At 42.9% G+C, this 16776-nt stretch overlaps 2 protein-coding genes across 2 annotated transcripts in view; both read right to left on the bottom strand.

Moving 5' to 3' along the window:
• Positions 1–4967: 4967 nt before the first annotated feature.
• Positions 4968–6135, bottom strand: LOC119309459 (GDSL esterase/lipase At2g42990-like). Its single transcript, XM_037585457.1, has 2 exons — positions 5746–6135; positions 4968–5672 (listed from the first exon to the last, which is right to left on the bottom strand). The coding sequence occupies exons 1-2, from the start codon at positions 6133–6135 to the stop codon at positions 4968–4970; spliced, it is 1095 nt and encodes a 364-aa protein (XP_037441354.1).
• Positions 6136–6579: 444 nt separating this feature from the next.
• LOC119309460 (auxin transport protein BIG-like) overlaps positions 6580–16776 on the bottom strand; it is a gene marked incomplete at its 5' end in the record, with an annotated part of 22800 nt that continues 12603 nt past the window's right edge. The window contains 8 exons of the mRNA XM_037585458.1: positions 6580–7572; positions 8174–8677; positions 8910–9935; positions 10069–10212; positions 10729–11127; positions 11237–11459; positions 11526–16067; positions 16175–16409. Of these exons, the coding sequence (XP_037441355.1) occupies positions 6766–7572; positions 8174–8677; positions 8910–9935; positions 10069–10212; positions 10729–11127; positions 11237–11459; positions 11526–16067; positions 16175–16409 (7880 nt within the window). The remainder of the gene's footprint in view (positions 7573–8173; positions 8678–8909; positions 9936–10068; positions 10213–10728; positions 11128–11236; positions 11460–11525; positions 16068–16174; positions 16410–16776) is intronic.

Here is a 16776-nt window from a genome sequence, read left to right on the forward strand (position 1 = left end):
GAAAACCTTTCACGCAGCACGCCTGTTTGGGCCAGCCCATCTCCAAACGGCCTGTTTTTAACATTCGTTTTTATATTTTTCCTTTTCCATCTTTTTTCTACTTTAAATAATTTGGGACTTCAAAAAACTTTCAAAAAAATTAAAATTACGAATTTTTTTTATATTATTTTAATAATTCAGAAATGTTTGTGATTTCTAAAAAATGTTCGCAATTTTGAAAAAATGTTCAGGAAATGAAAAAATGTTCATAATTTTTTTAAAAAGCCCATGTATTAAAAAATGTTCATGAATTGAAAATTAACCTTAAAATTTAAAAAACTATTCGTGCCTTACAAATAGTTTATTGACTCATAAAATATTCGCTGATTCAAAACGTGATCGTGCATTCCAAAAAATATTCATTAAATTAAAAAAAGTTCATGAATTTCAAAAATTATTCCACCAATTTCCAAAAAAATGTTCTTCGATTCTAGAAATGTTCACCTATTCAAGAAAAATGTTTTAAGAAATGTTCGAATGTTTTAAAAATATTTGCCAACATTATAAAATGTTCATGAATTCAAAAAATGTTCATTGTTTTATAAAAATGTTCGAAAATATTTAAGAATGTTCGTGAATTTGTAAAATGTTCGAAAATTTGAAAAATGTTCACGATTTTAAGAAATATGTTGTTAATTTTCAGAAATTGTTCACAATTTCACGAAAGTAAGAGTGATAGTGTATCTCAATGATGCAGCAAAATATGGTCATGGTCATTGGTGATTTTTTTCCTCCCGTTGCAATTCACGGGCCGTTTTGATAGTAATAATAAAGGGCTATTGCTTCTGGCGGTACGTCACAGAAATTGCCCTCAAACTTACAAAATATTACTTACCAATGCCACCTATAAGTGATAAAAACACGTTTTACGGAGGGGAATCCCCGCGCGCGCTACGTGCTGGGAGAAGACGCGGAGTTCCCGTTTGGGCCAGCCCATGTCCGGGCGGCCTGGTATCTAAATATCGTTTTTTATTTTTTTTATTTTTCTTTTCTGTTTTTGGTTTTTTCTACTTTAAATGATTTGGGACTTCAAAAAAACTTTCAAACATTAAAATGAGAATTTTAAAATAAAGTATTTCATAAATCATAAATTGTTTGTGGATTCAAAATATGTTCGCGGCTATGTTTGCTTATTCAAAAAATGTTCGAAATTTTGAAAAAAATTGTTCGGAAAAAATGTTCATGATTTTTAAAAAACAAATCCATGAATTAAAAATGCTAATGAAATTGAACAAAAATTTTCCCAATTCAAAAAAATTTCATGAATGAAAAATATCCTCAAAATTCAAAAACTGTTCGTGACTTACAAATATTTTTATTCATTCATAAAATGTTGGCTGATTAAAAAATCATGCATTTCAGAAAATGTTCGTTACATCAAAGAAAATGTTCGTGAATTATAAAAATTGTTCCACCAGTTTCCAGGAAAATGTTCGTCGATCCTAGAAATGTCCGCCGATTCAAGAAAATTGTTTACAAAAATATTCACAAATTCGTTATAAAATGTTTGCAAATAGTATAAAATGTTCATGAGTTCAAAAAGTTATAAAAGTGTTCACAAATTTAAAAAGCATTCATGATTTCAAATATGTTCACGAGTTTAAAAAAATTGTTCATGATTTCACGAAATTGAGAGTAATAGTTTATTTCAATGATGCATCAAAATGTGATCATGGCCGTCAGAGATTATGATTTTTTTCCGGCCCTTTTGCTAGTAATAATAAAATAAAGAAACGACTGGGCCTGTCTCAGTCCGATCATCCAACAATACCAGCTAAGAATTATTGGCTTGGTCAGACTTTACCTGACCAAATACCTAATTCTACGCAGGCTCATCAACAACGCTTTTGATTATTATTTTCAGGATTTGGCCCGAACTGTTCAGCATTCTGCTTTGAACGATGAACTTGAAGTAATACATGTTCAGCATTCTGCTTCCAGCTAGATTAGCTCTGTAGGCAGACCTCACACTGAAATTTCCATGACGCTCAAGTTCCCATGCCCATGTACCCTCCTATAAGATTCTCAAAAAAAAAAATGTATCCTTCTATAAACGTCCAATGGGTAACCTCGTATAGCTTCAGAGTCACCCGGAAAAATTTAACCCAAGACACATTTAGGGAAAGTTGATTTAGCAAAATCTTCTTATCCAAACAACCCCTAAATATGAGGAAAGAGAAGAGAAAAATGTAGTAACCTCCAACTCTATTACATAACTAATTAATAAGGCTGATTTTTATGACATGGCAGTTTTCCTTGCTCTTAGATCGTTGCACAAGATTTTACAAACTATTCTGCAGTCTGAAAAAGAAAATTACATTCATTGCCAAGGGAGGCAGAAGACCACAATTCTTACTGCTACGACATAGGTAAGGGAGAGGCTGCCATGCCCTCCAATAATTACATCAGCGTTCAACCACGAGAATAAGCATAGAAAACCAGGAAAATACAAACACTCACTCACAGAAAGAACCATCGGCCGAACCCCGTCGATAATCAGGCAACTTATAACCTTCTGGAAGGACACCCAATCTTGTCAAGAATTCACCATGCAGCGGCGCCTCAATGATAGCAGTCCAATGAACCTTCACTTTCAGCTTGAGGAAGCCGTATTCGCACAGAGTCTCACTCAGAGGGTATTTGAGAGCAACAAGATTAGTAGGGTCGTCCCCGTCCTCCTCTGCACCCGCGCTTTCCATTTCATCAGGTTCCTCTCTGCCTTCTTCGTCAGACGTAATGTCATCCTCATCTTCATCTTCTTCCTCAGGCCTGATATAATCCTCATCCTCAATCTCAGAACCAGCACCAAGAAAACACACATAGATCGTCTCTTGTTCATCTCCCTTGAGTGTGTTGTCTCGTATACGCCGCGGGACAGCTAACAGGTTACGATCCAACACAAGGGAGCCAGTTTCCGTCACCAAGTCCCCACTAGGCAGACTACTATAATAAACAACCATATGCTGTCTATAATTTCTAGTAGTCCCAACTGTTATTTTACCGTTGAAGTGTTCAGCACGATCACCAAGCTGTTGTTTTTTCACAAGACTGACTTCAACACTAGCTGCCATTGGAGATGCCACATGTTGCAATACCAATTTCAGTGTACTCTGGAAACTAGGTAGCTGACTGATCATGCGCTTGTTGTAGAAGTTGTGACGGTAGAGTATTACACCTTTGCTGAACTGTACATCACGATCAGGCCCACCCTTGCCCTTGACCTTTAAATCGAACTCGAAACACATCAAGCCATCAGTAACCAATGCTCGGCGTGGACCTGTCAGAGCTAACATATCTTTCTGCACAAAGGGTTCAGAACAACAATTAGAATCAAAACATGACTCCAGGTAGTTGAACAAGCTTACAAAGTTGGACATGGAAACCATGACTAGTCAGAGAAACTAAAACTATTTCAAAAATCATACTCAACAACATTCTGTTGCTGCACTGCTGTTTCTACAGAGGGTCTATACATTTGTGACCTGTATGTATGGTCAAATGAGCAAGACATAAGACTAAAACTTGCAAACATTAAAACATTTCCTGATTCAAATAATCCAACTTTACACAGAAACAGATTAAACAAGTGACAGGACCTCAATAAAGAAATCTCACAGAAAATAAAAGAGGGCAGAATTGATGAAAAGGTGTTGTTTCTTGACAAGAAAAAGCAGATTACTAGTAAGCTATATCGACAAAACAATAGATAGCACATGATGACAACCTCCTAGCACTATAATGTTCCAGTCAATTAAAACGTTTTAAAAGGAAGATAATATAACTAGTCAACCAAGGTCCATGGCAGATTTACAGTGAAGAGGGTAACTACATCTAAATTGGGCGTACTGTATAAGAATGAAGAAAGGAACAAATATATACCTCCGAATTGATGAACTGGGCATCCTTCCTTTCACGATCAAACAGAAAGACAGATTTGTAATCAACCTCATCCCTCGCAATAACTCTACCATAAACCTCGACCGGGTATGTGTGCTCAGGGCCAGCTTTAACAACCCTCAAGGAGATGACATTGATGGATGAACCCGCCATATCAGCCGCATCAGATTCATATGGTGGCCCAAGTGGAACTTTTGCTGCAAATTAACAAAGATCAAAGAAACAAATCAGAACAAACAAGACTACAAGAGCATGAACGCTTCCGATTATAATAGCTAGAGCTAGAAGGAGGTCGAGATACTCACTTTCTTCATCATGGTCGAAGCTGGCCAGGTGGAAGCTGCAGAAACGGCTAGGGACTACAGCTTTCCTCTTGGGATCGTAAATCAAGAGTGCCTTAACTTTTTCCGTGTGCAGATCAGCCAGTTTACACCGGTCAGTGCCACGCACCAGCTCAACGAACGTGGGCTGCTTATCGATTTGCTGCTCGGTCGGACTGAAATTGCTAGCAACCATCGCCGCAGAGAGAAGAAGAGGTTAGGGTTTCAGGAGGGGAGCGGTTGGTTTGGATTGACGGCCGGGTTGGGGAAAGGCCATTTGAATTAGGAGATCTGGCGCCTACGTAGCTTCTTTCTGGGCTGCATCTACAAAGCCCAGTTGCTCGCTACACTGTTTCTTTCGATCGTGCGTTGGTTCAGTCCCGACGCCGAGTAATTTCCGACTACAACAACGACCGATGACGAACCAACTCGCTGACTGAACTCGACGAAGTGCTTCTTTTCAACTCACGGTTTGGTTTACAAGGGACTTGCACGGGTATAAATGGCAGCTAGCCTGCCTAGTTACTCCTACACGGCAACTAACTCATATACTAGTTGGACACGGAGTACTAATCAGACCGGACGTTGGGTTTACTTCCAACATCGTGTTGCAGTTGGTCCCTAGACTTTTTACTTGTTTGTTTTACATGTATGGAATCTGCCTCCATCATTCTAGGAACTGTGTATCTGACGTCCGAATTCGGAGAAGCGTCAGTGGAACCGGTGCGAGCGCGAGTGGGACGTACTAGCATTTAGGATTGCGCCGGCTACCATCCTGTACGCTCTCTCAGACGGATGGACGGCGTCGAAGAAGACGTATTTGCCGGCGTCGTCGCACGCCAGCGCGCTGTCCAAGCCCCACAGCGCCCCCGTCTCCACATACCCCGTGCCACTGCCACAGCATCCTTGGGCCGAGCTCTCAAAACCATGCTCCCACGGCCTGGCGATCATGGCCGACAGGAGGCCGTACTGGTCGACGTACGCCACCCGCGCCCCGGGCAGCTCCCGGCCGAGCCTGCCCAGCATCCCCTCGAGCCTGCGGTTGAAGCTCATGGCCATCATGTTGTACGCCTCGTTGCAGTCCCCCGGTCTGTGGAGGTTGACGGCCCTCTCCAGCGGCAGGCACCCCAGCGGCGGCAGGCCGGCGAAGGTGACCGCGCGCGCGCCGAGCCCGTGCACCGCCCGTATGGCCGCCTCCGCGGCGCCGACGAGGTACGCCTCGTACTCCGCCGGGGTGAAGCTGTAGCCCCTGACGGGGAACACGAGGTAGTTCTGCATGAAGTCGCTGGCGCCGATGCTGAAGATGTAGAGGGCGCCGGCGATGATGTGGCGCGCCGCCGCCTCGCCTCTCGCCCGCCTCAGCCTCTCCGTGTACTGCCTGAAGTGGTCGATCTGCTCGCTCAGGGTCATCGCCGACTGCGTCCATCCAATTCAACTTTAGTTTTTCTTTTTTTGATTGAACTTGTACTACTACAGTATGCATGGTTACCGGGATTTGCGCGGTTATGTTGTCCAGCCCGGAGCCTGCGGAGGCGAAGCTGACGCCCGAGGCGAGATGGTGGATGGTGTGGGACGGGTCGAGGTACGCCGGCACGGATGGCGGCAGGCCCAGCGCCTCGGAGACGAAGTCGGCGGGGAGGCGGCCGTTGGAGAAGCGGCCGGTGGCGACGCCGCCGGCGTAATCCCGCCCGTACGGAGCGTAGTTGCCCCTGGCTACGGTCTGGATGAAGTTGTTGTTGCCAGTGTCCGAGGTGGAGTCGCCGAACACAATCACCGCAGGGACCTCGCCTGGACCAGCGGCGGCGCGTTCGAGTGCCAGTGCCAGGACGGCATGCGCTAGGACCAAGACCACGGGCATGGCATGTCGCCGTGAGGACATGTTTCTCTAGTTCAAATTCTCGCGTGCTGTGCCTGTGGGCAGTGGCTGCGTGCACATGTACACCGAGCGTAAGATTTATATAGCGCTGCCGCACCGATGCGCGCCGCTACGCATGGTGATTGGTGAAGGATGAGCCGAGCTTCTTGCTCATCCATCTCTGAGGCGGTGGCTTCTTGCAGCCGCCAATCTTGGCACTTCAGTGATTCGTTTCATGCAACGTACTAGGACCGAGCTCGTACTACAAGCCAACAACTAGGTAGTTAATCAAGTTTCGGTGGCCCTTTCAATACGTGCAACCCGGCCGCCAATTTCATTCAACTCAGCCACTTAACAGCTAAACATGCCAGACTCGTATATTGAAGAGAACCCATCCGAAACAATCCCGAGCCGCAGCAGAAAACCAGCGCAAGCGAAAAGGGAGAGAAAAAAAAAAACCGTAACAGATGACAGCAGGAGCAAAGCATGTTGAGAATGAAGGCCGGCAATTCCACGACATAATATTATACAAGTTCAACCAGCTGATGTCCAAGTGCTAGACTGTTTACACACATAAGCTGCATATCTCATCATACAAAACAAAAAGGGTCGTGCCTTATATCAACACAAACAGTGGAGAGGAGTTGTGGCTGATCAGCTCCTCCCAGCCTGTATGGCTGCCCGGACAAAATCATCGCATTTCGTGTACCCACTGGAGAACACGTCTGGCAGCGCCCCCATGACGTCGAAGGCCTCCTGCAAATCTTCAGACGAGGTCATGTCGTCGAGCCATGAGAGCAGATCCTTTGATAGTCCCACCATCTCCTTCATGTTGCTCAGCCTTTCTTTCATCGTCGACTCCCACTTGCTGCTTGCTTCGTCTTTCTGGCTAGACTTGCTAGTCCCAGATGATTTGCCCTTCTTCAAGAATTGCTGCAGCTGCTCGACCAACCCAGTGTACACCAGCATCGACTGGACAATGGCAAAGAGCCTCTTGCCGTCGTCGTTTGGATCAGCGGACGAACCTTCATCTGACCGGGCCGTGGAGGAAGACGACTCGGCGGAAAGCTTGAGGGCGGATCGCCCATGCTTGTGTTGCATGTAAGCATGGTAGATGCCCCTCTGCAGGAAAGCAGGGCGGTGCTGTGTCCAGCTCTCGTAAGACTCAGACAGCAGAGAGTTGACCATCATAAACTGCACAGTTTCCTCCGGAGACCCTGGACTACCCCGAGCTCCAGGGGGAGAAGCTGAAACCCGACTGGGAGATTCTGAAGTTGAGAGAGAACTGGACAGGTAAGTAGAGATGGCCTTGGCCATCGAATGGCGTTGCTGGTTGGCACTTCCATCTACAAGATGAGAAGCCATCTGGATCATGAAAGGAAGAAACCGTGAATTGCTCTCCTTCCCCCCACCCTTGCAGTCGGTGCTGAAGGAAGCGCCTGTGGCAAACCTGGCCAGCATCTAGTAAAAACAACACAACAGTTTTCTGCAATTAGTCATTTGTAAGATGTGAAAGAACAGAAAATCTATCCACGGAAATGTTAACAACAATTCAGTGAATTGCTAGGCCAAATTTTACGTTCCCTGAAGTCCCAAACCCAGTGTTTGCCTCTCCCCTTAGGTAACAATAGGGGAGACTAACTAGACAAGAATAATATTCACCAGATTTTGCATCCTTACAATAGGCATGTGGCCATTGATTTCAGTGTCATATTGCCATCAGATCACAAAATTACACGCTGTACAGGGTGTTTGGCAAAATAAAAAACAAAAGAGTGTAGATTACACTAGATGTTTCAACTTTTCATTCAAGTAAAATAAACCAACATTTGTTAAAGAATATTTTCTCTTCAGTTTGGAATTGTTTTTGGAGTTCATCACCTATTCTATTTGTAGATGGTTTTCATTACTTGGTTTTGTTGACTCTGCACAGAATTTTGTAACCTTGCTGCTTTTTGTTAATATAACCAGTAGGGCTCTACCCAACTGTTATCGTACAAACCCTTAGATTCATTTCTTATATTGTTTTAAAAAGGAGATCAAGATAGCAACAGCCACGTACCAGAACAATGTCGTATGTCAACAACCGGAGACGACTTCCATCTGCCCGTCCTTGAGAATTCAGTTGGTCCCAATACTGATCGACGCATCGGTTGTACTGCCCATGTGGAACAGATGGCCCCCTCAGCGGAAAGATACAATTACACAATGTCTCGTTGTTTCTCAGGGTTGCCCCATCCCATTCCTTTTTAGGAGTCTTCAGTGCAGCATCAGCTCGTTTGGCTTCCTGATGACATTGGTAGTGTATGATGTTGAAGTGGCTAACAGTAGTGAATACACAATCCCCACGGCCACTGCCAGAACTTGTTGCACCCAGGTTCACCCGTTTACTGAAAGCATAGACTCCTAACATGTCTGTTGGTCTTAAAGTATACCCTTCTCTACAGACCATACAGGCCAGCCCTTCTTCCTCTTCTTCCACATCATCAAAACCTTCGATTATAGGCTGAGAGACAACGATACGTCTACCTCCATCCGAACCAAATTCTTGCCGCATTCCTAGCCCCTAGAGAGAAAGAAAGCAGCAAAATATGTTACTTTGTGGTGCAAATGTAGACATTGAGATCAAACAACAAAGCATAAACTACACAAATAAAAACAAGGAATAATCAATAGCCTATAATTTCAGTTCAAGATTCAACATGATTTTGCGCATTTGCAGAATAATCTTTGAAAAACAGGGTTAAAACAATCGGTTGAAACATAACAGCTGATGAAACTATATCTGTAGCGGTTACCTTAAGTAGTATTTCTCTTTTCTGGAGAGCACGGCGTCGCATCTCATCCCTCGTAGCATGCCGCAGTTCTTGAATCTTCCCCCACAGGAAGCCATCACCATTATTTTCTTTGTTCGCTAGGGTGTCCAAAAGATTTTCTGCTCGTGCACCAATTTCGTTTTCACCAGGCACCCCTTCTAAAGCATGGAGAAGTGGTAAAATGCCTTCTTCATCGACACACTTCTGTGTAGGCAAATGACCCTTTGCAAGCCCTTTCAGCATTGATAGGATGAATGGAATAGATGGCAGCTTTAATCCAGCTGCCCATTCTGCACTAGTTCTAGAGCTAGCCAGCCCTGCAGAAGCAAATCTTTCCTTCAGATGCCCTAAAGCAGCTTTTGTAATGCCCTTCTCTAGAATAATCTCCTTCAGCCTCTCACCACATGAACTCGTCTTGAGTGATTCCGACACTCGAACAAAGTTTTCAACAGCAGATCTCTGCATTGATGCCTTTTGGCTTAAATTGTCATCTTTTTTATTCTCTTCGTGCTGCTTCTGCAACCGGTCAAACTCACTCCAGTCCCTAAGGTAGGGCTCAAAATGTTCGACCAGAACTTCCATAGCTGCTGGCTCTCCATAGGTCAGGTAAGGCAAGATTCTGGCAACCATCTCCTCATTCCTTTGTTGCTTGTTTGATTTTTTGGTGCCTACAGGATGACATAACCTCTCCAAAAACATGAGAACAATTTTTTTGGCCTGCTCACACGCTCCAGTCTCCTCAACACTAGTTGTAAATACACTTTGCGAGATACTTATGTCACTCTCATTAGCTTCCAATGTAAGGCTTTCTACAATTAATAGAATACCCTCGGCAGGTTCCATTGCATCTACTGAGAACGCGCGCCTGGCTGTCTCAAGTAGCAAACCAAGGGCACCCAGACGTAGTAAGGCACATCTATTTTCACGGATTTTGCAACAATACTTGAGAAGGTTAAGAACTGAAGCCAACTCATCCTGGTTAGATCTTAACTCGTCATCACGTAGGCTCTGGCAAAAAGAAAACTGGGATTCAATAAAAATAACAGAACTGAAGCATAACAGTTGAATAAATGTAAACTTTTTCAACTTCATGACACTGCACTTGAGGGACAAGAAAACCAAAAGTATTGACAGAACATACCTGAATCATGCTTAATATAATTTCCAGACCTCCACATTCCCTAACAGCACCTGATATGGCAAATTCAATTTCAGGATCTTGTGATTCCTCCCTTTCTTCTTCTAGCTCTTTAATCATGGGCTCAGTTGCTTCACCATCTAAACCCTGATCGGGGAAAAAAATATCGACACAACAGCGAATGATGTGAATAACTCGGGATGTATATTAATCCAAGAGGAGGCAGAAAATCAAACCATGCACGATCCTTAACTAGTTTCAGACCAAATAGACTATCCTCAAATTACTGAATTACTCAATACATGATACATGTACAGCAATATGATTTACCAATACAAGCTATGATGGAACACTAGGCATGTATACAATTGTAATGTGCACACAATACCGGTTCAAAGGTTTGGCGCTTCACAGTTTTTAAAAGAGAGAGATTTGGTGCTTCACAGAGGACACGATTAAACATTTTCCATAGTAATGAAAATGCTCTTGGCTCGACATAGCCTCAATGCAGGGGTAAAGGTTAACGCAAACTTGTATATGGCCAAGGAGCAGCGCATGGAAACAAGCATCAAGATATCAAAAAACTGCTACAACTAGCAAGGTGTTACATACGCGGTAAAGAATTTAAGGCAACAAAAAATAAGTTAAACCCTCATAATGTACCTGTAGTCTGTAGGTTACCGTCATTGGCGGGCAATCTCTGACAGATGACGTAGCAGAGAGTGTACTGGCACTCGACAAAGAATGCTGAGTTTGGCCGTGGTGCTTTCTCCACACTTGCTCATAGACCTGGGAGATGCTAAGATCAAGTGAAATTATATTCCCAGCAACCAGTAATTCCATACCATAGTCATCTTCTATAAGTCCAATCAAATCAAGTTGCCGACATATTTTGTTTTTCACATCTCTCATTAGTGGGCCAATCTCCACACTGGAGTATGGACTCTTTGTCATGGAACCCCTGATGAACTCTTCTTGAGTATGTGACTTGTTTAAAATCAAAAGGTAAACAGGCTCTGGTTTCACTGGGCAAATCAAATCACAGAGTTGCTCCAAAATAAACTGCAAAAGAGCATGATCACAATTAAGTTGCATTTTATTATGAGCGTTGATAGAAACAGGAAATGAAGTTAAGCACAATATCCAAACAAAAATAAATGTGTGCTTGTACCAGAGATGTCCGTCTCTTTTTCTCCTTCACATGCTTCTGCAATCCAGAGATGCAAGCACGAATAAATTGGCGTTTGTTTGCAGTACTCTCTATAAGTAAACTATCAAGAAGGTCTTTTAAAAGCCGATTGCAGTCATTGATTAACTTCGTCTTCTGCACAACTAGCCCACGAATAACCAAGAAGGCCTCAAGCACCTCGGACAGTAACTTGTCACTCATAAATCTGCAACATGGAGGAAATGTAAATACAAGATGGTGGGGTTCCGAATGAGAATATATTGAGATTTACCTTGCTCTAATATTGGGAATTTCGAGAAATTTATTCAGGAGCTCCACAAGTTTATGAAGAATGAATCCTTGTGATATGTCAATGCTAAGGCTTCTCTCCTGCGATTCAACATTGTACACTTCTTTTGTTATCAGGGAACACAGTGTGGCTAAGCAACCACGAACAGTTAAGAACAGACGTGAAGCCTCTGAATCAATCATTGTCCCCAGTAACTCAAAGTACTCCGCTGCACTCTCACCAGCTGACAGTGTCCGAGGAAGTAAAGACATGAGCAAGTTCAGTAACTGAAACTGTCTGGAAGAGTTTGACGGGCATAGCAAGCTTATAAGAGTGCATATCTCAGATCTTATCGACTGAGAACAGGAACTTAAAATCAAGTCTGAAACCCAGGAGCCCAAGGCAAATTTTGAGAAATCGCTTTTAGATGACTTCCGACATGCACGACGCTTCCATCTTAGTCCATATTTCAGAACAAGGTAATCTGATTTCTGCGAATCATGACGTGCTTTCTGTACTCCTTTCACTGCCTGTGATACTTTGTATTGCCTCCTCACAAAATCCAGATATGACGCACCACTCTCCCATTCTGCATAGCTCAGCAGTGGCATATCCTGACATCTTCGACTACCATCAGGACTTTTTCCAGATATATCAGACTGAACCTTGGAAGAGGATACATTAGTTGCCAAGTGACCTGTGGTATCATCATTCTTCGATTGCAACATCAAGCCAGATTTTCCCGCACCTGACTCCTTGTCCCCAGCATCAGATTTTGGAGGTGTGCAAGCCTGAGAAATTATTCTCAGACAAGGAAGAATAATATGCTCTGAAATTGCAGGGTGCTTTGCTCCAACTTTAATAGAAGAGAACAAAAGCTGAAAGGCAACACGTAACCTCGCTTCCCAAAACTCATCTACAAGGGCACATGTCTCTGAAAGTAGCTGCAACTCTTCTCGTGTTGATTGTGCAATATCCATGGAGCGATGGTGCTCAAGACAATACATTACCTTCTTCTGAATCAACTTGTCCAGTTCCTGGACTGCATCTGCATCACCTTCAGAGAATGAAGATAGCACAGCCCTGGCAAGAGTGCGTGAAGTTCTAGGGCCTTGATGAATGTTGTTTTCAAATAACTCAGATAAAATGCCAGTGCTGACAAGTTGCTTCCTGCAGTTCGTGTGTTTGGATAGCACTTGTAATAGCTCTAGGCATTGCGTAACAAACGTAGTACTACATCCATAGCAACTACTTGGAGACCTTGGTATTGAAAAGGCTGGCAATGCATTGGCATCATTAGAACTTTTCTGGTGCAGATATGCCATTAGAACACGGCGCAGTCCTTGTAACGTCTGAACACTTTTACTGACTGAGTCGAAAGCTGCTTTGCATTTTTCACCATACAGAACACCAAGAAGTGCAATCTTGCGATTTACCTTGCAAGTGGGACCAGGCAAGGACACCATCATCTGCTGGACAGCATCTTTCTGTTGTGAATCTATCTCCTGTTCACCTATGCTGGATACAAGTTTGATGAGAGGCTTCTTAAATCCCATCAGTTGCTGGTATCGCCTATGAGCGTTTTCTGACTCTGACTCAATTGCTGCCAATCCTTTTCTCATATCATCATCGTTTTCCATGTTATCAAACGAGAAGCTTGGTTTTGCCATGAAATGGAATTCAAAACGGCCATATTTACTATATCCACACTCGTTGCAGAGAAAAGAGTCAAGGTTTTCATAGTTAATATTTCTACATTGCCTGCACTGATATGCATTTTCATGGCAGTTGCTACAGATTCCATGCTTATCAGTGACAGACCTGCTGCACCGTGGGCACTGCAATGACTCGAGTGAAGAAGCTTGGAGATTTTCATAAAATGAATCGAGCTCAATCATGAAATTGCATGCTGTTATTGGGATGGGGAATTCAACCTTCAATTCAGTCTGATTAAAAGTAAGATGGCAGCTTTTGGCCCGTTTCCACAAAGACCAATTATTCTTCAGCTCAGACAAATCTGTTACAGGCCTGTTGTTGTAATACAGGTTCAGCACTTTCACTGACTTCGACTTACGTGCATCATAAACATTCATGGTCACTGACTGTATAGTAAAGCTTCCAGTACATTTTACTATTATCCTGTTGTCAGTAAATTTGGTCTCAGACTTGAGGCTTTCAAGCTTCATTCTTGAATACGGAACATCTGGACAGCTACAGGTCACACAAGGCTCACTCTCCAAATAATAGCCATCAAACTCCACTAAGCAACTCAGCGTATTGTATATACGGGAATTTGGATGGTTTGCTAACAGCTCATTCTGCGAATGGAGGGTGTCAAAAATGCAGCTTATTACATCAGATGTTAAACACTTATTCAAAAGTTCAGCTTCATTCTGCTTTGCACTAGAATCATTTGCTTTTCCTAGTAAACAGGTCATGAGGTCAGTGTACTCAATGATGTTCTGGCCATACATGGGAAGATATTGCACCTTCTGCAGTAGAACTTTCAACATTGTTTCCTTAAACAGGTTCTTTGCATGGTACCATAGTCCAAATAAAACACATTTGGCCTCATGGCGGACACTTCCTGAGTTCCATTCTAGCAAGAATGTGTCAACAAAACGCTTCAACACATCCCCTTCCTTGTCATTGAACCCTTCCACAGCCTGATCCATGTCCATGCAGGATTTCTCCGAAGTGCCTTCCGAAGCATCATCACCTTTCCGCTTCTTTTTTGAATCTGAAGATTGTGAACCAGTTCTTGTAGAACCTCCAAGATCCCCACTTTCTGTTTTTTGTACAGTTTGATTGACATCTTTCCCTGAATGGAAGGCCAAATTCAGAAGCTTGAGAGTCTGAATAATACACTCTTCACTGAAATAGTAAATGTTGTCCATCAGAAAAGGAAGAAGATCCATGTGCTTCAAGCAGAACTTCTGCCAATTTCTGGGCCTTGCTGCAGCCACATCACAAAGAGTAGACAAACATTTTATAAGCTTAACACTTCTCTCATACGGCACAGGATTTCGAAAACCTCCAGACTTGTTAATGATTTTATGAAGTTTCTTGACTTCATGGGAATATTGCCACGAATCCCTAACACTGTAATAGTGAGTCTTGCTGCCACACAAATGAAGGAATAGCCTCCTTGCATATCTACGAACAAATGTAGTATGTGGATTGCTAATATAACTGCAGAGAACATCCTGGTACCCATCCAACTTGAGATCCTTAGCGTTGGGAACCTTGTAGCTTCTATCCTTTTCAGCCGATTTCTCCTTCTCCGGCCGAACCATGCTATATACTAGCCGGAAAGTATTCTCCAACAACAATTTGTTGTAGTCCATGAATAGATCAGTCGGATGAGATTTGGCATATGAATCAGAAAAAAAGGGAGAGAAGTTTCCAGCTGGTAGCTCTCTCCGCACTGTCAATAGGGATCCACATCCTGAACCAGAACCGCCTTCTCCATTTGTGGATGATGACTTGAAAATATGAACAAGCTGTTGCAGTATGTCCATTAAATAATTCAGAAATGATTGTTGCCTGAGGGCAGAGCAAGCACGAATTAACTGAGAAGCAAATTCATTTTTGTCCTTGTCATCACTGGAGGACGAGAGACCTGTCGTTGACACTGGAACCTGAACATGACCTTTCTCTGTCAAATCAGAGCTTCCACCAGACTTCGAATGAGAGCCATCACTCCCAGGCTGATGCCAGTTACGGAACATGAGTGTGAAAAACATGAAAATGAGGATAGATACTTCTCCAAAAGAACATCGTGTTTTGGCAGGAAACGGTTTACTTATATTGATTTCATCCATGAGCCACTTGACAAATTTTTCCAAATCAAAATATTCTGGCTTTGAGCTATCCATGAAAGGTCCACCAACTGCAGATGAAAGTCTATAGAACAACTGCATTATAGGTATGGCTTGAGTGCCAGCTGTGGTCCCCATCCAGCTTCTGAGCTCTTCAATTAGACAACTGAGTAGTAGGGAGTTAACGGCACGTTTGGATGCAGAAATTGAAACCGTCCTTTGGCCTGCCATGGGCCCAGGGAAATCTGCAGATCCACTTGCATCCAGTACATGAATTGGTGACTGTGAGGTCTGGACACTTCTATCAGCAGCAGGAGGAGGAACACTGGTATCTGCTAACTCATCAATAGAGAAATGAATATCACTGCCCTCACCTCCAAATGTATCAAGTTCAATTGTTACTGCTGACATAGGATGATCTTTTGAATGCGGTGCAGGTAGACGATCGGCATCAAGTATCTCATAGCAGGTTTCACACAAGTCAAAGTCTGGACATATGTTGCAGTGCCACCTTTGCCTAAGTATTGGAACTGTGGAACAACCATCACAACAGTACTGCACTGACGATGTGGCAGGATCTTCTTCAATCATAACCTGGGCATTTCCACTAGCAGGATTCATAGCAGAAGCACTTGCTTTTGCATGATTATCAGAGCCGTCATCATTAGCTATCATTGTCTGCTTTGGGAAAGGAACTTGTAGAAATCGTGATGAAATAGCCAAACTGAAAATAAGAAACAAAATTTAAGCTATCGGGAAGACTACAAGAGCTGATAGCAATAAAACAAAAACTGGGAAATGTCAATGTACATGCAAATACAGAAAGATCACCTGCTAGAAGTCTGAACAGCTTCATATGGAGCAAATAGTAGCTTCTTCAATAGAGCAACTGCAGGTGCCACTGAAACAGTAGACTTCTCATTTGTATGCAGAGACAAGCATTCAGCATAGCTATAAATAAATTCCACACAAGGTATAACAAGATTATTTATCATTTGAGTATCTGGCCTGTCTAAATCCAAAATGTCCCAGAAAACTTGCATTAGACCGTCAACTAATTCTGTACCTGCAGAAGGCAAAGATAAGCTATTAATCTCCACAATGTATAAAATATGCCAATTTTACAGGCCATAGTTTAATTAAAATATGATTCACATTCCTAATACCAGGCTGTCACTTTTAATCAAAGACAACATCAGCAACAGTTACTACCGAAACATCATTGCAACTACACATAATTCAAACGGCATGTCTACTCATATTATCGATAAGAATATTCTTTTGTGACATTTAGCAGAGCACGTCTTATTCTGGCAGCCAATAGGTCAATTAGCAAAAGAACCAAGGGCATTGCCTTGGCTGTTTAAGTACTATCATTTGAACATGTATAACTAACCAATAAAAAATAGCTAATATCTTTTAGAACTGCCCGC

This window comes from Triticum dicoccoides, chromosome 5B (genome assembly GCF_002162155.2).
Source record: "Triticum dicoccoides isolate Atlit2015 ecotype Zavitan chromosome 5B, WEW_v2.0, whole genome shotgun sequence".
In the NCBI taxonomy this organism is placed as follows: domain Eukaryota; kingdom Viridiplantae; phylum Streptophyta; class Magnoliopsida; order Poales; family Poaceae; genus Triticum; species Triticum dicoccoides.

Excerpts from the sequence above, each read along its gene's own strand:
- LOC119309459 (XM_037585457.1), bottom strand. The coding sequence starts at position 6,135 with ATGTCCTCACGGCGACATGCCATGCCCGTGGTCTTGGTCCTAGCGCAT. Across the intron at positions 5,673-5,745 it reads ACATAACCGCGCAAATCCCG|TCGGCGATGACCCTGAGCGA; the intron begins GTAACCATGCAT and ends GGATGGACGCAG.